The sequence below is a fragment of the Gymnoscopelus braueri genome, assembly GCF_963280865.1.
Source record: "Gymnoscopelus braueri genome assembly, chromosome: 23".
Classification (NCBI taxonomy): domain Eukaryota; kingdom Metazoa; phylum Chordata; class Actinopteri; order Myctophiformes; family Myctophidae; genus Gymnoscopelus; species Gymnoscopelus braueri.
In genome coordinates, this window is record NC_137625.1 from 34,479,346 (window position 1) to 34,501,629 (window position 22,284).

Genomic DNA, 22,284 nt, shown 5'->3' on the forward strand with positions numbered 1-22,284 from the left:
GTCCTCCCGGTGGGGGCTCCTCACTGGCAGGTGAGTCAGTAGGTTACAACGGCAGTGACAACACAGAAATGTGTGTGGGGAGGAATCAATTGGAATTAATTGGAATTGGAATTAATTGGCATAACGACTAAATTGGGGAGAAAAAGGGGTAAAAAAAATTGTCTACTCTAAATTAAAAAAATACATTAAAAAAATAAAAGTTAGAAAGAGAGAGACGAGCAGAGAGGTCCCCCCCCAAAAAAAATCCAGGCAGCGTACAGAGCTAGTGTGACAGCGTCAGAGCTGTCAGATGTTTCATCCTATAACAGGGACCGCGTGACCTTGTGTCTCTTAAACAAGGACGTGAAACTTAAACGCTGTTGACTGTCATCTCCACAGATGAAGACAGACAGTTCAAGGACGTATTCTCTGGTGGCGAGAGGTCAGTGTGTGTGTGTGTGTGTGAGCGTGTGTCTCGCTGCTGTAGATGAATGCTGCTCATTTTTACAAGCCGGTGAAAACATGTGTGGATGTGTATGGACAGTTGGATCACGCTAACACAGCGGTTCCCATCCAAATACTTTCCGAAACGCGTCAAGCGTTCCGATAAACAAGAATGATTATCTGAGCCAGTCCAGCATCCTTTACTTTTGGAGTGCCACTTTTTCCACTTCGGTGGTTATCCACCGATAACCTTTGAACTCCACCCTCTTACTTCAGCCATTGGCTGACGCAATGTGATGTCATCAATGATGGACTGTGGGAGGATTCTTTCTTTACCCCCTTTTGTTAGGAAATAAGATTCACAAAAAAGGACTTCTATCAAATATTCATTTTATAATTCACATGTGTAATTCTTCCTGTAGAATCAGAATTTGGGCTAGTATCACACACGCATTTGACATATTTAGTTGCGTTCACATTTAGCAAGAAAGTCTTGAACACAAACAATAGTAGATGCACAAACTTGGGAAACTCAACAACAAGTGTTTCAGGATACAGGAAGCATCGTCTCCTCCATAATGTGGCGACTGCCAATTATCACAGACACTGAACAGAATTTAGCCAATGCCTTATCAGCTCTTGGCTTATTGGGTATTCCTGCAGTCTGCAGGCCTCTCACAAATAATTTATGGACATTACAGAGGCTTCCAAATATGAACACAATCAGTTTACATTTGAAACCGAGCTGTTTAATAGCATCCTTAAGACGTTGGTACTTTAGCACCTTGTTAAGGAACACCTCTTCCAGACTGTGGTCCAATGTACAACCCACTTCTAAAATGTTCACTTCTCTACTGTCCTCCTCATCAACAACAACATCTGGTGAATTCGCTGTAACATCTGAAAAGGCATAATTTTCATTATTGCACAGTTTGAACATGGCAGTTGAAACACACATGTGCTTATACATTTTGGCAGATGATGAAACACATCTACTTATGTCCTTAACTAATAGATCAACAATCCTGTCATGCCTTAGCCTGGTTCCAAACCATAGACCCCGCCCACTCTCTGAGTGGACTGCCTCTTGGTCTGGTGTTGAAATGTGAGCCTAGGATATCTTCGATACAAAAAGTACCGTCCAATGAGAGTCGGAGTTGGGGGTGGGTCAAACTACAAGCCAATCAGCGAATATCTGCTAGAACAAGTTGTGCGATGACGTCAGATGTAGGCGGATCCGTGGATCTCTTGTGATTGGTTTAGGGAAATTCGAAATCCCCTCCCCCTTGTAATCGCCGACACTGCAGCCAATTTCAGACTGAAGCTCCACGCAGTTTCAGGCTGATAATCAGGCTAGTCGTGCCTAGAAATGTACATTCCCTTATGTACATAGCAGCCATTCAGAATATGTGACACACACACGCACACGCACACTCACACTCACACTCACACTCACTCACACACACGGCTAGAAAGAGAACTGACATTATGCTGTGCGATCAGAGGAAGGGCTGTTACCCCTTTGTTCATCAAAACCAACATATTCCTCCACGCTCACTGGTTCATTTACATAACGAGGAAAACAAATTAGCCCTCCTCGCTTTTTATAAGGAGTGCAGTGATTTAGCCCTCTAATGATAATGTGTTAACAGAGCCCAGTCAAATAATGTCAGGTAATCCTATTGGACCGTGCATACTCTCATCTCGTGTCTGCTTGGCTTGTAATTGGTTGAACTCACTATGTAAATGTATGTCGATGATCGAAGTCACTCAATTATGCTGCGAGCGCTGTTTAGATTATAGACGTGCTTTTACTATCTCTGACACGCACGCACGCACACACACACTTTCCTCTTCTCCTATAGGCCTAGTCATCTCCTTTCTTCTTCTCCTACAGTCTGTCATCTCCTTTCCTCAACTCTGTCCTTGACTCCCATTCATGTTTTTCTTGTTACTATATAGCTTCAGTTATATTTTATTAATATACTCTACCATACATATTTTAGAAGTTATATTGTATTAACATACTCTACCATACAGATTGTATAAGTTATATTGTGTTATTATCATACTCTACCATACATATTTTAGAAGTTATATTGTATTAATATACTCTACCATACAGATTGTATAAGTTATATTGTACTAGTCCATACCCGGTCGACGCATCCGTGGGGGGATATGCGCACATGATCTGGCAACCCGGGAGGCAGCCCCGTAACCATGGCGAGTTTTACACAAAAATGCTAATAAACAGCTGAGATTTGGTGATATCGAAAAACGGGCTTCGCTGTTAGGTGCACATTGTAATGGTCAATGGCTGTGTGCAATTTCGGATCAATTGCTCCAGCTCCAACATACTCTACCAGGTAGAGTATGTTAATACAATATAACTTATACAATCTGTATGGTAGAGTATGTTAATACAATATAACTTATACAATCTGTATGGTAGAGTATGTTAATACAATATAACTTATACAATCTGTATGGTAGAGTATGTTAATACAATATAACTTATACAATCTGTATGGTAGAGTATGTTAATACAATATAACTTATACAATCTGTATGGTAGAGTATGTTAATACAATATAACGTATACAATCTGTATGGTAGAGTATGTTAATACAATATAACTTATACAATCTGTATGGTAGAGTCTACCATACAGATTGTAGAAGTTATAATGTCCACTCTACCATACAGATTGGAGAGAGAGAGAGAGAGAGAGAGAGAGAGAGAGAAGAGAGAGGAGAGAGAGAGAGAGAGAGAGAGAGAGAGAGAGGAGAGAGAGAGAGAGAGAGAGAGAGAGAGAGAGAGAGAGAGAGAGAGAGAGAGAGAGAGAGAGAGAGAGAGAGAGAGAGAGAGAGAGAGAGAGAGAGAGAGAGAGCACTGTCTGACAAGACTGATGTGCAGCATGACTGGAGATTTCTACCAGCAGAGGCACTGTTGAGCCACTTATAGGGGATGAAATGTTGTTTGCTGCACATACCTGGTAAAACAAACACACGCACACACATGTGTGTGTGTGTGTTCGCCCGCGGGTGTGTGCACGCATGCGTGCGTGCGTTTGTGCGCGTGAGAGAGAGAGAGGGAGAGATATAATAAGTGAGATGGGATGAAACGGATAGAGAGATGAGCGATTCTGAACTATTTCTGTTCACACAGCTCTGAGTCATGACTCATAATGAGTGAGTGAGTCACACCATAATGCAGAGTCACATGTAGGAGGAGAAACTCCAATAAGAATAACTTATCACTGAGAGAGGTGTTAGTAGTGAACCCAGCATGTGTGTGTGTAAAGTAACTTAGTACATGTACTCAAGTAAAATACAACAACGCAGTGGCGTAAAGTAACACAGTACAAATGTACTGAAGTACTGTACTTGAGTAAAATGTTGAGGTATTTTTTACTTTACTGTAGTATTTTCAATTTTCAATACTTTTACTACATCTCAGAGGCAAACATTGTACTATTTACTCCATTACAATTATTTGAAACAAGCCGGTGTTTAGTTTAGTTACTTTGTAGATTTAGATTATTATTACAAACATTCATTAACCATTTGTATACATTTGAAAACTTAAAAATAATAAGTACTTTTACTTTTGGTACTTTAAGTACATTTTGATGCCAATAAGTTTGCACTTTTACTCAAGTACATTTTGAATTCAGGACTTTTACTAGTAACAGAGTTTCTACTTTGCAGTATTGATACTTTTACTTAAGTAAAAAATATGAGAACTTCTTCCACCACTGAGTGTGCGTGTGTGCGTGCGTGCGTGCGTGCATGCGTGCGTGCGTGCGTGCGTGCGTGCGTGCGTGCGTGCGTGCGTGCGTGCGTGCGTGCGTGCGTGCGTGCGTGCGTGCGTGCGTGAATGTTGATAATTTTTAGGTGTTTTTTATTCATTCCTTTCTTCAGAGGATTTGAAGACGCTCTGTGGATTTGCTGGCTTCTTGTTAATTGCGCTGGAAGTTTTTTTCGGTCTAAATCAATAGGGGATTAAACTTGAAGAAGTTTATGAGGGGATTAGATGAGAAAGTGCATTTTGTCTGGGTGTGTGTGCCTCGATGCGTGTGTGTGTGCGCGCGCGCGTGTGTGTGTGTGTGTGTGTGTGTGTGTGTGTGTGTGTGTGTGTGTGTGTGTGTGTGTGTGTCTGCGGTGGAAGTAGAGTGGAAACGGGATTGGAATAGTAATGTGGCTGAGGAGGTCGTATAACGGCTCAAGTCGGGTTCTTTCTCACAGAATGTTCTCCGATCAACAATAGCAGATTTGTGTTCCCGGGGTATAGTATTGTGGTTGGAATGTGCGGCTCAGTCACAAGGTCCTCGAGTCCTGCGAGGGTCCCGGGGGAATCCCCCCCCACCCCCCAACCTGCAGCTCTCATAGCAGAGACTCATAGACTCAATGGCAAAGACATTTAACCGCCTAAACCCTATAGTTTATAGCTGACCGGAGTACCTCAGGGCTCTACACTCTAGTACAGTGCTTCTCAAACTTTTTAAAGTTTAAATGAATATGTATTTGGCCACGGACCCCTATCAGAAAATACTTTGTGGCCCCCATTTGTGTTTTTTTTTTTTTTTTAATTATGTGAAAATATTCCAATATTCTAATATTGTTTTTAGTTTTTTCCAAGATCTTTGAAAGAAATCAGATCTGTAGGTCATCTATTAACACATTGAATGCCAAAAACGGTCCGGACCGTTTTTGAGGGTCCAAACGAGAAGTGCCGAAAACGGTCCGGACCGTTTTTGACCCAATTCTATTTTTATACGAGTGGTCCACGTGGGGCGCTAAAACGAAACTTAGACATCACCCAAGGAGTTTCTGAGAAGAAGAGGCTGGATGTGGCTCCATGTCAAAAATCCTTCCGGTCGGCGTTTTCAATGTTATCTCCTTGATTAAAAGCTTAATATCTCCATTTCTTTTAATGTGGTGGAAACGAGCCGTTTTCGATCGGCGTTCACGCTGCAATGGAGGGTCGCGTTGGAAATATTATTGTTCCAGGCGTTAGTCGGGACCCTCCGCCGTCTCGCACGCACGCTTTGTTTACATGCACTTCCGCGTCTGGGCTTCTCACAGCACGAAATGTATAACGCAAGTGGATGGAAGAAATGCTGGCACTCAACGTATAATATTTTAATAAACCTCTGGCACCCAATGTGTTAAGAAAAAAATCTTGACGAAACATTACATTTTGAATATTTCTTAGAAACATTTTTTTACAATAAATCTTGTATGGGCGGTCCCTGGCACAACATATTTTCAGATGCGCATCCGCGGCCAATATACAGTTAACTTAACATGGAAAAAACAAACAAAATTGAGAACCACTTGAGGACCACCTGGTTTGTTATTTGGGAGGGGGGGGTACTGTACTTGGCAGTGGCCGTGAATGCCAGTCATTAAGGCTTACAAAAGACGAGGCCTGCCCTCCTTCCTTTGCGGTTTCCCCGCGGACCAGGTTCCACTTCCACACAGTATATAGAGCAGCCATTGTTTTACATGCATGCATGCGACCGCTGCCTGCCTGCGGCCCCCCAGAGGACCAGGTGTCTGTTCAGTCGCCAGGGGAAGAAGAAATATGATAAATGCACTTTATACCTCCCCTCTGTCAGGCAGGGAGGGAGGGGACATTCTCTTTCTCCCATGGTGCTGCCAACAGGTGGGAACGAGTACCCAACACTCAGGTTACCTACCGGGTACTGAGAGGAGGTGCGTGTGCGTGTGCGTGTGCGTGTGCGCGCATGTGTGTGTGTACTTGTACTATACACAAATATTATACAATTTAAGCTTTACATGTTTTTCTTTACTGTACATCGTTTTCTTGCTGTACATATTTTTTTTACTGTATACAGTATATTGTTCTCTACTGTACATATTTTTCATTTTGTCTTCTAACTGTTTATATGATGTTTTGCATAGTAGTATATTCCCCCCCCCACTCCCCAATACCATCATGCGTGTGTGCTTGCAAAGCCTATGAATGACACTCCGTCCTTCTCTCCACTGTGTTGTTCAGGTGCACCAGGAAGGAGAAATGTGAGCGTTCCACGGAGCCTCGCCGCTTCGCCTCGGACATCAAGCAGTGCGTCCGTCTCAGCGTCCATCCCAACAACATCTCTGTGTCCCAGTTCAGCGTCACGGTGAGTCAAACTGCTCCGCAAAAAAGAAAACTACACAGTAAAATAACACCCCTGGGTTTCTCCAAGGTGCAACACCACTGGTCTAATAGCACAGGTTCCCAGAGTGGGGCCCAGGGGGGGGGGGGGACATCCAGGGGTCCTGGGGGGGGGGGGGACATTTCATCTAAGAGCTCACGCTGAGTGAACGGCTCACTTCACTTTCAGCTTGCAGATCAGCTATTTTTGACAAAGACATTTAGTGTAGAGAGAAAACAGGAGGTATCCTAGTACAGTGGTGGAAAAAGTACTACATTTTTTTGCGTAAGTAAAAGTATCAATACTGCAGTGTAGAAACACTGAGTTACAAGTAAAAGTCTGGCAAACAACATTTTGGCATCAAAATATACTTAAGTATCAAAAGTAAAAGTACCCATTAGGCAGAATGTCCCGTTTCACAAGATATCATAATGTGTAAAATGTATAATTACGTATTTTTAAAATAGCCGATCTACAACACGTCGCATTGCGTGTTGTGTGCTTGTAGATCGCCTATTTTCAAATAGCCAAAGTTTAAATAGGGCGTAAGTGGTTAATGCATGTTTGTAATAATAATCAAAATCACCGAAGTAAGTTTTCAAATAATTGTAGTGGAGTAAAAAGTACAAATATTTGTCTCTGAGATATAGCGGCGGAGAAGTAAAAGTATCGAAAATTGGAAATACTCCAGTAAAGTAAAAGTACCTCAAAAATTGTACTTAAGTACAATACTTGAGTAAAGGTACTTAGTTACTTTCCGCCACTGTCCTAGTATAGAGCCTTGGGGGACTGTGGTCAAACTAAGTACCACATTTACTATAGCCTACCATTTCTATACTAATACTATACTAATTACTACACTATACAGTATGTGTAACGCTTAACGTTTACAGCCAACAGTTGGAGGTCAGTGTGAGTGTCTCCTGATTGTTGGCAGACGTTCGCACCACTTCATTTCCATCCCGTATTTATTTTCTATCCATTTCCGAACTCGGCTGCCAAATGTGCCACATTTGGAAGTCATCGTTGTGTTGCTTGTTAAGACTGTATTGATTGGTGTGAAATGAATTCCACGCTGCCCAGGGGGGGTCGTTGAGAAATCATACAATTTGCATTATACGTCTGCTTAGTTATTATATTTGGAGCGTTGCCCGCAAGCACATCCGAGCTCGTCCTACACAGACAGTGTGATGACTCAGAGTAAAGGATACAGATTCTTCATTTGCATATATAAATACACACTTGGAAACGTGTAGGATGTGACAGGCGTTTAACCCGCCTTGAGTAATGCCATGCTGTGGCAGAGGATCACTCTATACACGCACACGCGCACACACACGTGTGTGTGTGTGTGTGTGTGTGTACTTGTATTACTATACTTGTGAGGGCTAGTCTCGTGTAGCCAAACCACTATTCCACATTCTCCTAAATGCTATCTCTGAAACTACACCTCCCGATTAAAAAATATCTTTACATTTTATTTTTGATTTATCGTGAATCGATTAAAATCGATTCAAACTGGTGACAATTTAAATCGATTTAATTAAAAAAAATTGCGATGCAAACAGCAGAGAGCGATTTAAAAAAGGAGAAGAAAATACAGGAACTTTGTAAGAGAATTGATTTAAAAAAAATAGTTTTCAGTCATTTGCTACTGTATTGAAAAGAGGATAAGAGAAAACACTCCACTACTGGATTTGTGTAAGAGAAATTTTCTCTTACACAAACTTACAAAAAATCGTGAAGAATCATATCGTGAACCTAGTATCGTGATTCGAATTGTATCGTGAGTTGAGTGAATCGTAACATGCCTACTATTAAGCAGCAATATATGCGTCAATTAATTTTATTTATATCAGGACAAATTTGCACGACTGTAAAGACAAAACGGAAGCAGGCAGAAGGCGTCACATCCGCTTCATCCTCTGATCATTTTCAGAGCTTCCGTTGCTCCAGACTGTATGACGGAATCATTTGAACATTGTGGGAGGAAACAGTCTGGCTCACGATGCTATGTGAGGGTCAAATGTCCCCACAAGTAGCCTATATAGTAGAATTTGAGAAATAGACATTGTGAGGATCATTTTCCTGGTTCCCCATAAGAGAAATGGATGTGTTACGGTTTAAAAAAGGTTTGGGGGAGTTAGGATTACCATTAGGAACAGATTCGGGTTGGGATTATAGGATTAGATATTATAGGGTTTTGGGGTTAGAGTTTCCCCGATTTTATACGTATAGTCAGGGGATATAAAAAAAATCTTGGAATAAATTCCTTACCAAAAAAAACCTTCAACAATGTGTTTGTAAAGGTGTCTAGTAACACATCTCACAAAGACTGAAATGCAGTTTCCCTAGGAGAATTTGTGACAGCTCCTGAAAGTTGGGGTACCCACCATAACCTTATGCGGGGGAAAAAAACTAATTTTAATTCTGTTTTAAGTAGCATGTGAGGGGTCAAACTAGGGTGTTTTTATGATTCTGAATCCATTGCAAGCATTTGTTTTGCACCAAAACCACTCCTTGGGCTAAAAACGGCCATAGCCATCCTTTTCCAGGTATACTTTTTGTGTAAAAAGCCCATTGAGATTGGGCCGTTTTTAGCCCAACAAATGCTTGCAATGGATTCAGAATCATAAAAACACCCTAGTTTGACCCCTCACATGCTACTTAAAACAGAATTAAAATTTGTTTTTTTTCCCCGCATAAGGTTATGGTGGGTACCCCAACTTTCAGGAGCTGTCACAAATTCTCCTAGGGAAACTGCATTTCAGTCTTTGTGAGATGTGTTGCTAGACACCTTTACAAACACATTGTTGAAGATTTTTTTTGGTAAGGAATTTATTTGAGGATTGGACATTTTTCTGCTAATATCCCCTGACTAGTAGTTGTGCGGCGATGTCTCACTCAAAATAGCCGATCTACAACCTCACAACGCGTCGCAGCACGATACGTTATGAGCTTGTAGATCAGCATTTTTTCCGATTTTTTCCATTTTCCAGCTACTTTCAGTGCTGTCCTAAAATGTTGATGTCCTCACAAGAATAGTAATAAATACCTGAGTGTGTGTGCGTGCATCCTTGTGTGCATGTGTGTGTGTGTGCATGCATGATCCTACTGCCAGTTGGAGAAGACTTAGCTCTCTCATTCCAAACCGAATATTCCCTGTGGGGGCTCCTATAGCTTCCCAGATTTTCTAATCATTTCAACAAAGTTTCTGTAAAAATTAATGTCTGATGCTTTTGATAAACTATTTGTCACATTGCTAGTCAGCCTGCAGCATTCAAAGCGGACACTACATTTTGTATTTTAAGGCCACAACATTGGAATGCTTTGATAATCTCACTGACCCCATCAGTGGTGCCGCATGTCAATGCAATTTCAACATCAAATAGAGCAGTGGTTCTCAACCTGTGGGGTGGGACGCCCAGGGGGGGTCCCCAGTTGACAGTGAAGTGACAATTTAAGGACTTTTACTACCCGAAAAAAAAGAAAGAAAGAAAAACTGCATCAAAAGTAATCAACAAACTATACTATAAAAACTGGTCAGACATTGGTCAAATAATATAAGAAAATAGCCGATCCTCAACTCCTACAATTCCGGGTGGGGGGGAGGGGGGGTCCCCACAGTTCAAATATGATTATTGTGGGGTGTCCTCCAGTTCAAATATGATTATTGTGGGGTGTCCTCCAGTTCAAATATGATTATTTTGGGGGGTCGCGGCCTGAAAAGGTTGAGAGCCACTGAAATAGAAGGTTTAGAAATGATTCTGAATGTCATAAATAAACAGTCTGCTTTTCTAAGGTCAAGCCTGGATGACTGCGTGTCACAGCAGAGCATGTTTGGTTTACCCAGAGATATGGTTCCTCTAATGATATTCATGGAGTGTGTGTGTGTGTGTGTGTGTGTGTGTGTGTGTGTGTGTGTGTGTGTGTGCGTGTGCGTGTGTACATATTAACCCCTTCAGCCCTATACATATTTTGGCCATTTGAAAATAGCCGCTCTACAAAGCTCACTTGTAGATCTGCTATTTTTAAAAGATTTTTATACATTTTAAAAACGTGTGAAATTGGACATTCTGTATAATGGTACTTTTGGTACTTTATGTTAATAATAATGGCAATACTTTTGTACTTTTACTCAAGTAACTTTTGAATACAGGACTTTTACTTGTAACAGAGTATTTCTAAAGTGTGGTATTGATACTTTTACCTTAAGTAATAAATGTGAGTACTTCTTCCCCCTCTGTGTGTGTGTGTGTGTGTCTGTCTGTCTGTGTGTGTGTGTGTGTGTGTGTGTGTGTGTGTGTGTGTGTGTGTGTGTGTGTGTGTGTGTGTGTGTGTGTGTGTGTGTGTGTGTGTGTGTGTGTGTGTGTGTGTGTGTGTGTGTGTGTGTGTGTATTCTGTGCCTTTGGAAAGTGTTTAACCTTTTCCTGTAAGCGGGCATTACCTAGAGGGGGTACAGGGGGCACACATATCCGTATCCATGCCACTGGCAGACAGTCAAAGACCCCACCCTTGACCTTTGTGTTATTAAACATTTGTTTGAAAGGATGAGTCTGATGGTCTTCCCCTAGAGTCACATTTAGCTTTTGAAACCAGGCTCTTTTTGTAGTAAAAAAAATCAGCAACATTAATTTAGATCTTTTGGCTTCAAACAGACACCAGGGGGTTGTTTGTTTTATAAGCTTGATTTATAGATAATCTGGTTCAATTAAGTCGCTTGCTATTCCTGTGTTTCTATCTATTTTAACTTAACAAGCTCAGTAATTATAAGTTCACACTGTTCCATCAAATAGAAGCACACATACTGTGTGCCACATAATACAGTATTAATACAGTATGTTATGTCAAAATGTATGTGAAATGGAGGGAGGGGTGGAGGTAATGGTGTAATTTCAGTTTAACTATGAAATAGTTGTTGTTTTTTCACACAAAAGGTTGCTTGTTTAGTTTAGTTTTGACTACTTTCAGCCTAATCTCTCAAGAACAGATTCATAGTTGCGCTTGAATCTGTCGGGAGCCGTGTTGAGAACCCATGCACATTGGCTACAAGTGGGTGTGCCTTCAGATCAGGAAGCAGGCCGCGCTTTACCCAATCAAATGTAGTGGGCGGGATTTACATGTGTGCGGCTCGCTTCCCACTGGAAACAAACCGAAACTAATTTAACAATAGCGTCCTCGGAGCCGACAAAACCACGGAAAGTTAGTAACATTTTAACTTGCTCTTTCATCATAGAAACAAGTGGGCTTATAACCAAAACGATCCATGTTTTTAGGGAGAATTGGTGTTAGTGTTCCGTGGAGAAATATTGTTAGTGGGAATGAAAACATAGGCGCACCACCGGAAGTGAAGGGCTGAAGGCATGTCCAACCCCCGGTTTCCAGTGAGCATGGCTCTAGTTAATTCCTCCGCCCAGAGTCAAATGCAAAAATGAAAAACAGCAGAGGGCGCTGTTCTTCCTTTTTATTTGACGATGGGTTCCCAGATTGCTTTCAGCCTAACATAACGTAACAGCCTTGCTCGGAGGTCATATTAGCATGGAATTAATTTAGAAGAAAGCTCTTATCCACAGCAACCACTATAACCAATCTGGAAGACAATGCAAAATTAGAAAGGTGACAGTACGGTTCCCTGGGGTACTCCAGTGCTTCCCATTAACACGTCGGACTGGCAGCCTTGTAGAATGACATATTGTGGCCTACGGGTGAGATAGTTCGTATAGGCCACCATGTTGAGGTCCACCTGCATAGATGTACAGGGCTGAAGTGGTTAATGATAATCACAATCTACAAAGTAACTAGTAACTAGTTTTCCAATAACTGTAGTGGCGTAAAAGTACAATATTTGCCTCCGAGATGCAGTGGAGTAGCAGTAAAAGTACTGAAAATTGGAAATACTCCAGTAAAGTAAAAAGTACCTCAAAATTGTACTTAAGTACAGTACTTGAGTAAATGTACTTAGTTACTTTACACCACTGAGTAGAGAGGCCGTTTATCTCATGCAAATGTCTCCCAGTGTGACGACATCGCAACGAGAGGAACATGTGAGTCACATCCTCATAGCATCTGGTCGAAACAGCGAGCGTTCGCGCGGCAGCCACGGCATTCACACCACTTTACCATAATTTACATTCTCTAACAGGACCAGACACACGCCTCCCAATACGTGCGCCCATTCATCATATCAGTACATATCAGTCTAGCCGACTTATCTGGCCCCCTGTTCTGTGATTGAGGGGATGAGATGAGATGCGGGCTTCGCCACATTTGAATAATATTCCTCCAACGCTACAATTGTCATCTTTTTTTCTTCTTTCTTTTCATTTCACCATGGCAACGCATAACACACAGCAACCCCATCATCATCACATATCCTCTAGCATTAGGTACGCTGCATTATGAACCGGGGAGGAGGGCGTGCACGTGTGTGTATGTGTGTGTGTGTGTGTGTGTGTGTGTGTGTGCGTGTGCGCGCGCTCGCTCTTATCTTCATATTCATGTGGCCCTGCTGCAGTGAAAGCTAGGCGGCGGTGACTGCATGGCTCCGAACGTAATTGAGGAAAACTCTAGGCTGGCTGTTCGTTCGTTCCGTCCTTAAAACGAAAAAATAAATTAAAGCGAAAAGGGAGGATGAGAGTGTCTAAGACCGTGAGGATGGGGCGGGGGGAGGGGGGGGGGGGGGTTAAGAGAGTGTGAGAGCGAGGAGAGACTCTGTCCATGTATTGTCCATCTTTAATGGGAGGCTCTGTATGTGATGTCGGGAGTCGTGGCTTTCCTCCTTTTCATTAAACAGCCAATATAAAAACAGCTCAGGTCAGCCGTTCTGCTCCTCCTCCTCCTCCTCCTCCTCCTCCTCCTCCTCCTCCTCCTCTCCTCTCTCTGAAGCAGCACGTCACACGTGCGGGCGTTGGAATGAATGGATGCCGACACCAAGACCCCGCCGCTGAAGATGTGCTTTTTTCCATCAATACAACCCCCCCCCCCCCCCCCCCCCTCCCTCCCCCTTCCTCCAGCACGGTGTTTTATTTTCTCCTTGTTCAAGGAGAAGGTTCTGTTTTTTTTTCTCTCCTTCTAAAGTCACACCGCGGCGGCGAGTTCGGGGAAGAGCAGCTTACACAGCATATTTTCAAACCAGGAGAGAGAATCTGCATTCTTCTTTCTTCTTTTATATCCCTCTCTCCCTTGCTCTCCTCTCATCTCCATTCTTCACTGTCACATTGTAGCACCTTTGACTCCCGCTGCTTCCTTACCTCCTCTCCTAGTCACCTTTCCCTTTGCACCTCATCGTCGAGGGCCCTATCATTCACTTTCTACACTCTTTCCAGAGACCTTAGCCCCTGCAGTACATGTGTACTTCCTCTCCTAGTCCAAGGGTTACCAAACTTTTCAGGCCGCGACCCCCCAAAATAATCATATTTGAACTGGGGACCCCCCAAAATAATCATATTTGAACTTGGGAACCCCCCAAAATAATCATATTTGAACTGGGGACCCCCACCCTGACAAGCACTTGGAATTGTAGGCATTACATTTAGTTTGATTCGGTTCCACAGATAAATATTGAGAAAATAGCTATACTGTATAATAACTACAAGTGAGGCGTTGTGAGCTTGTAGATTGGCTATTTTCACAAATCTTTCTTACGTAATATTTGACAAATTTGCCAATTTGGTATTAGAAAGCTCTTAAAAGTGATTACATTTTATCTTTAGAAATGTGCAGATACCCTGTATACACTTATTGTATGTTGGTTTCTTTATTGTTGAATGAGAAAACAATTTCCCGTTTCGACCTACTTTCTGTACTGTCCCTAGTTAATTAGTGTGGTTGCCCTAACAGGGCAACCAGACTATAGTACTCTACCTACTTTATTCTTTCTAGATAAAACATTTGAATCACATGTCAAGGGAGGTTTACTTAACAAATCCCCAAAAGCATTCCCACTTTGATCCATAGGGGGCGCCACAAATGCGCAAAATGTAACCGTTTGATGCAAAAACATGATTCTGGGGGGGGATCAATCCTCTCAAAATGAAACGCAAGTGATCTCAGGAGTGACGTGACAATACGATTGGCCCGTTACATTTATGGGAGGGGCCTGTTTCTTTAGTGGGAGGGGCCTAGTTCCTAAAATCAAAACGGCATGATTTTTGGGGGGATCAATCCTCTCAAAATGAAACGCAAGTGATCTCAGGAGTGAGGTGACAATACGATTGCCCCGTTACATTTATGGGAGGCCTATTTCTTTAGTGGGAGGGGCCTATTATCCTAAAATCAAAACGGCACGTATCACGAACGCGGGATTCGATCGGCACCGAATTCGAATAGCACGTCGCGCGGCCTCCGAGGGTATTCCTCCAGGCGTATTCCTCGACTCCCGGCAGCCGCGACCTGCGTCGGCGCAACCACACTTTGCAATTTCCCAGAATTGCGACGCGTCTAGTTTCTACTTACTCTCCTAGTCCATTGTTGCTTATACCACCTCTCCTGGACCCAAATCACTGTCTACTTCCTCTCCTATTCCCTAGTTATTTTATACCACTTCTCCCCCTCTCTATCTCCTCTCCTTGTCCCCAGTTCTACTTCCTTTCCAGCCCTCCTCACCCACAAGGCATTGTGTGGATGGAAGGTCCGGTTGGCAGTAAATAGCACTCTCTCAAATGCTATCTCTCTCTGTCTGTTTCTCTCTTTTGCTCACTCACTCACGTCCTCCCTCCTTTCCCCTTCCCCTTCCTCTGCCTCTCTCTTCCCCTTCCTCTCTCTTCCTCTCTCTTCCCCATCCTCTTCCTCTGCCTTGCTCTGTGTCTCTCCACACAAGGTTGTTTGTGTCAGCACTAGGGGTCAGAGCCAGTGGACATGTTTTGAATGTCTGTCTGTATAACACACATCTGATGGCTGTTTCACATACTGACTCCAGGTCAGTAGGCAGAGCTGACCGTGGATGTGGAGGTTTAGTTCAGAGACACATAATAATAGTGTGTTAGTGTCTCAGTATGTTAGTGTGAAATGGCCACAGATGCAACGAGAAACTGTGTCTATCAGTGGTGGAAGAAGTACTATTTTGTTTTACTTAAGTAAAAGTATCAATACCACAATGTTGAAATACAATAGTCTGTTACAAGCAAAAGTCCGGTATTCAACATTTACTTACAACATTTACATTTATTTACAAAAGTATTTTGAACTTTGTTGTGGGACGTCGGGCCTAACTGGCCTTTTACAAAAGCAGGAACAATCAAGTGCTGAATGTTTCAGGGGAGGAACTTTTGCCCATGTTTAAGGCATTGGTAAAGGCCAGAATCAGAGTGGATTTGGGGGTTTTATTCACTCATGAATAATGTTGAGGTTTTTATTTTTCAGTGGTGCTTCAATGAGGATCTGTGTTCTGTTGTGGAGGGACAGTTGTTTTTTAACTACGTGTTACTATAGGTTAACTGAAAAAATGTGTCATGATTTATTAGAAAATAAAGGTGATCTCTCTCTCTTTCTCTCTCTAGCTGGTTCTGGAGGCCCACAATGTTCCAGAACTCTCCGCCGGTGTAAACTGTACATTTGGAGACCTGGCGGAGATGGATGGCCTGGTGGAGGGGAACCGCATCAAGTGCTTCTCTCCTGCCGAGAAGGAGGTTCCACGCATCATCGTGGACAAAGGTAAGGATGGACCACGTATTATAGATCACATTCCTGATCCGGCTGTTTAAAGTCTATACAGAGTACGTTTGTAATTGCAAAGATTTGTTGTCTTATGACGTGTACCACGTGTCTGCCGCAGAGTTAAAGGAGCACATCACCTTTTTCAACCGTATCCGTATAATTGGTCCTCATTAATGCTCATAAGGTGGCACCATGTCTGTCTACTCACTGTGTGTCTCATTGGTGGGCTATGGACAGTTCAGAAAACTGCCTACCAGTGACATCATTGGCAGACATGTTTGGTCATTCCAAACAAAATGTACAAAATTTAAAATTAACTCTCTAACTCTCCAGGAAGAGAAAGGCTCTAGTTTCTATTAGCTTGGAATCCCCATCGATGATGTCACTGGTAGGCAGGTCTCTGAACTCTCCACAGCCCACCGACGATACAGTGTAAATAGACAGAAATCGTGCCATCTTATAATGAGCATTAGCGAGGACCAATTGTATGAAGATAAGACTGAATATGGGTGATGTACTCAATTTGAAACTCTTAGAGTGTACTAATGTAACCAAATGGACCCGCTTATACCAATCGCCCAGGGTCTCCACAGTGTAGAAACAGGCATGGTCTTCATGGCACATAGAAGCATGCAGGTCCATCAGGAGATTAGACACGTTCTCCTTCCCCATGCAGTCAGAGCGGTGTTATTTACTGACCTGGGGGGGAGGGGGGGTGATGTGAGTGTTTGTGTTTCCCCGTCGCCATCGGTAACTCTGCGGGCCCTTTGGAGCGTTGCCCGAGGATGTGTTTAGTAGCGACTCATTAGGTTGCACTGGGTTTTATTTACTCCAATCAGTCAAAGTGGATCTAGCAGCAGATGGAGGAGGCATCCATGGGACTAAAGGGTAACACAGGTCCCACCCCCCAAAATAATTTGGACCGTTTCTGAAAAGGACCCGAGGATAATCGGACACGTTCTGGAAAACGGACCGGAGGATAATTCTACAGTATGTTATTAGACCCGGACCGAAACAAAGGTCGCAAAGGTCGGAAATGGACCTTGATGGGTCTAGGACCCCTTACTGCGGACCCACACAGGCTACATGATATCATCATATTTTCAGCAAGGCCTTTGTAAAACACTGCTTATGTCACCGTTGATAATAGCTGTCTATATGACTGTCATGCCCGCCCTCCGAGCTACAGTGGAGCGAAGGGGGAGGTTTCATTGTGGCTCCTTCAATATGCAAGAGCAGATAATATGGATTGTAGAACGTTATTATTACAGCGCATATGTCTCAGTTTAAAACCAAAGATTAAAGAGTTTAATGTGGACATAAAGCTGATTGGGTCCTCATCATGGGTCCGTACAGGTAAATCCATTTCAGATTCACTCTCCCGAAGAAAAAACACCCATTTTGGGTTGTAGATCCTATGTTTGGGAATCAATGTTCTATAGAAATGTCCCCTTCAACATGATTGTCACCAGTTTCACAACCTTTCATGGGACAAAAGAAGATGGGAGTATTTGTGACAATATTCATTTGATCTGATAAGAGAGAGAGAGCCATTTCATCCCCTCATTCATCTCTCCTTTTCTCTGCGCTTGGTTAAGCTGCAGTATAATTGAACAACCCCCCCCCCCCCCCCATCTGTACGACCCTGCTTCTGATGGCTTCTCATGTCCATATAATGAAGACACCATCCCGACCTCAATAACTGCAGGGGAAATAGAGAATATATATTATATATATACAGTATATATATATCATCTCGGGTGGAAACCTCATAATGTCCAAAAAGGATTCAAATGCAAAAGCATCAAAAGTAGAAGACCTACAAGCTCAAAACACAAACATGTAGAATATGGAGATAAGAGGTTTCATGCGTGACGGCGACGATATTCACCTTTTTGTTTGCTTGTTAAGCTTCTGTGCTTATAGCGCCTCACAGATTGTTTTGTTTACTAGACAGCTGCTGTTCATAATATCTCACGGTGGAAATGGTAGCATAATCGCTCCCATCGGGTGGAAAAACCTTGTATGGACAAAAAAACAACCTTTTGTTCCAATGGATTCATTGTAGATATTATTTAGTCACAAGCTCTTGTTGATTCCTTTCATTGGTTCAATATTTATAAAAGCCACAGACAGACTTAAAGCAGCACTATGTAACTTGTTTTTTAATGAATAAAATGCCATTTTGATTTGTCCAATCTGTATGGTAGAGTATGTTAATACAATATAACTTATACAATCTGTATGGTAGAGTATGTTAATACAATATAACGTATACAATCTGTATGGTAGAGTATGTTAATACAATATAACTTATACAATCTATATGGTAGAGTATGTTAATACATTATAACTTATACAATCTGTATGGTAGAGTATGTTAATACAATATAACTTATACAATCTGTATGGTAGAGTATACAATATAACTCATACAATCTGTATGGTAGAGTATGTTAATACAATATAACTTATACAATCTGTACGGTAGAGTATGTTAATACAATATAACTTATACAATCTGTATGGTAGAGTATGTTAATACAATATAACTTATACAATCTGTATGGTAGAGTATGTTAATACAATATAACTTATACAATCTGTATGGTAGAGTATGTTAATACAATATAACTTATACAGTCTGTATGGTAGAGTATGTTAATACAATATAACTTATACAATCTGTATGGTAGAGTATGTTAATACAATATAACTTATACAGTCTGTATGGTAGAGTATGTTAATACAATATTACTTATACAATCTGTATGGTAGAGTATGTTAATACAATATAACTTATACAGTCTGTATGGTAGAATATGTTAATACAATATAACTTATACAGTCTGTATGGTAGAGTATGTTAATACAATATTACTTATACAATCTGTATGGTAGAGTATGTTAATACAATATAACTTGTACTATTAGGGTGGTTGTATTTTGATCCATTTGATACATTTAGATTGTGTCAAAGGTCATGTCTCACCTAGACACAGGATCTGACACGAATTTTGACCTGATGTTCAAGCGTAGGAAACCAGGTTCAAATCCGGAGTAGAAGAGGAAAGCTACATAGTGCAGTTTTAACCACTTTCACTTATTTATTTATTTGTTAAAATAAAATAGCAAATAAAAATAGCCATAGCGTGTTGGTGGGCTATTTCTGCTACATTTATGTGACACTGTACATGTAGATGACACAGTAGGGCATTCATTTACAAAAAAAAAACTAGAAACAACCACCAAAAAGTAGAAATATGGAAATGCGAGGTTTCTTCCTCCGACAGCAGCGATAACATAAAGTGAGTGATTAGATGAGGCCGTGGCTGCAGACTGCATGCGGCCGCTAGCGTGCAGGCAGCGCGGCATGAATAATGATAACTTTATAGACTGTAATAGAGAGGTGGAGGGATGCAGGCCACCATGAAATTACAGTACAGAGAAGACCTGCCGGGCACACACACGGACACACACGCACACACACGCACACACACACACGTACGCACACACACGCACACGCACACACACACGCACACGCACACACACACACACACACACACACACACACACACACACACACACACACACACACACACACACACACAGCTCCCACGTGGCTGTGAGTGTCTGCATGATGTCCATTGCATCACCAGTTCATGTACACATGGATATCCGTGGGCCTTCTAGATATTGTGACCGTGCGCACTGCATGCGCAGACTAACTGCACATGCTCTAGAAAAAAAAATCAATGCTCTGTTGGAGGAGAGGTGGAGAGGAGATCCGTCCCTAATCGTTGTATTATTATGTTCAGTGCTGGACAAAGTAGGCTACTGAACCCCAGTACTTGAGTCAAAGGATATACTGTACTCCCGGTTAAATATTACAATTGAATGTTTGTCAGTCTAACTTCTACTTGAGTTAAAGTTCTGGAGTAGCCTTGCTCAAGGAAAGTACAGATGCAAAAATAATGTACTTAGTTACTGTCCACCACTGATAAAGGACTTGAAATTGAAGTGATTATGTGTGAGTAGGAATAAAACGCAACAGAATAAAAACCTGAATGAGAGACTTCTCGCTGCTTTGCTGAGGGAATTTATTAGCATCTGAGGTCTTCTGAGAATAACAGGAATGGACCAATAATTGACACAAGATAGAGTCGAACTAGGACAGTACATCTCTTCTCACAATGTCACAAGTCCTTCAGTTGTCTGGAAGAAGGTCAATAGACTGTCTTGTATTGAATGCAGCCCGTGTTGCTGCAATTAGTGATTATTACTATTTGCTTAGCGATTATTCTATTGACCATGTTTTCAATTAATTGAATTATCTTGAAGCAGTTTTATTTTGTATTTTCTCATCGAAATCAACGGGAAAGCATTCTAATTTTTTCATAACTGACTAGATCGATTACTCTGATTAACCTTTTAAGCCCTACTTTTTAATGATGATGTCGTACAAAGGTGTCAAACACAAATAGCTGATCTGCCAAGCTCCAAATATGTAGCACAGCTATTTTTGAAAAAACGTGTAGATCTTTGAATTCCTCCCCACACACGTTTCTGTGTGTTGTCACTGCTGTTGTATTACCAATTATTACCAAGCTCTACTGTGCAGAAACGCATCACGTCCATTGACCCGCGTGATATATGCAAAAAGAATAATTAGGCCTTTAAACCTAACCCCGAAATACCTGATCTCAACCTGAATTTGTTAATAACTTCTTAGCCATGAATTAATGATCCCGCAAGGTCAATTTTGACAGGTTAATACTATGCGTGTGGGGACCAAAAATCCCCACACGCATAGTAAGACGCACACACACACACACACACACAAACACACACACACACACACACACACACACACACACACACACACACACACTCATTAGTCGAGGAAAGAAGACAAGAGGTATAAGGCAGCTTCAAGGTAACATTCAGGTAATTAGGACAGAGCCATTGTCAGCAGAGCTTTACAATGATTGATGAACGAGAGAGAGGGAGAGAGAGAGAGAGAGAGAGAGACAGAGAGAGAGAGAGAGACAGAGAGAGAGAGAGAGAGAGAGAGAGAGAGAGAGAGAGAGAGAGAGAGAGAGAGAGAGAGAGAGACTGTAAGTAGAGAAAGGAGTGGTTAGTAGTTGGATAGTATGTGAATGTACTGTTGAATTAAACATGAATTCCTTCATTAGAGCAGACAAAAGGACAAGCCATGTACAGTACCGCAGACACTCAGGTGCACTTCAGCACGTACACGGGCATGCATACGTGCACACACACAGACACACACACGCACACATGTTATTTTCAATCACCTTGTTCCTTTATGCTGTCAGACACTCTTTTAAGATTTTTAACCCATGGGGATTGATCATTGGTGCGTGTGGTGCACGCGTGTGCACTCATGTGCTAACACACTACCTTTTAGAAGAGGAAGAACATCTGTCCTTTAGAAGCTGTCTTCTCCTGTACGACAGGTTAAGAACCTGTAGCTTCATTCTGTTAATTATACTCCTTACTGCTGCAATCCGGAACTTATTTGAATGAATTCAAGTTATTTTAGCCATTCTATATGGTAGCTAATTTTAAGACGTTATAACGTGATTTATAACAGTATATTTCTATTGTCATTGTAGTTCGGGCATCGGTGCAATTTCCTCTCTGTGTTCGGGAGAGAGAGACAACAGACATAAAACTTTAACGTGACCACATTCAGGTGTGATGTTTGTTAACCTGTCCACCATGTGTCTGTCTAAAGGTCCTTACACACCGGCGAATATGCGAATATACGCAAAATTCGGACTCGTTCCGAATAATTAAAAGACGCTTTTTCGCTTCGCGAAACTGATGTGGACGCTTGCATTGACTTTATAAGGTTTTTAAAAAAAACGTATTTATTCGCATGAAGAATTCGCCCCGGTGTGTAAGGACCTTAACTGATGCAATGCCTACTCTGTCCACCAGGGGACCATCAGGTAGTGTTTTTTTCTGTCTAACCGATGCAATGCTGACTCTGTCCACCAGGGAACCATCAG

The 22,284-nt window shown here is 41.9% G+C and overlaps 1 protein-coding gene across 1 annotated transcript in view; it reads left to right on the forward strand.

Moving 5' to 3' along the window:
- The window catches only part of plxna4 (plexin A4), a 355,677-nt gene that overhangs the window by 232,498 nt on the left and 100,895 nt on the right, over positions 1 to 22,284 (forward strand). The window contains exons 6-7 of the mRNA XM_080421613.1: positions 6,454 to 6,577; positions 16,090 to 16,243. Coding sequence (XP_080277739.1) covers positions 6,454 to 6,577; positions 16,090 to 16,243 — 278 coding nt within the window. The remainder of the gene's footprint in view (positions 1 to 6,453; positions 6,578 to 16,089; positions 16,244 to 22,284) is intronic.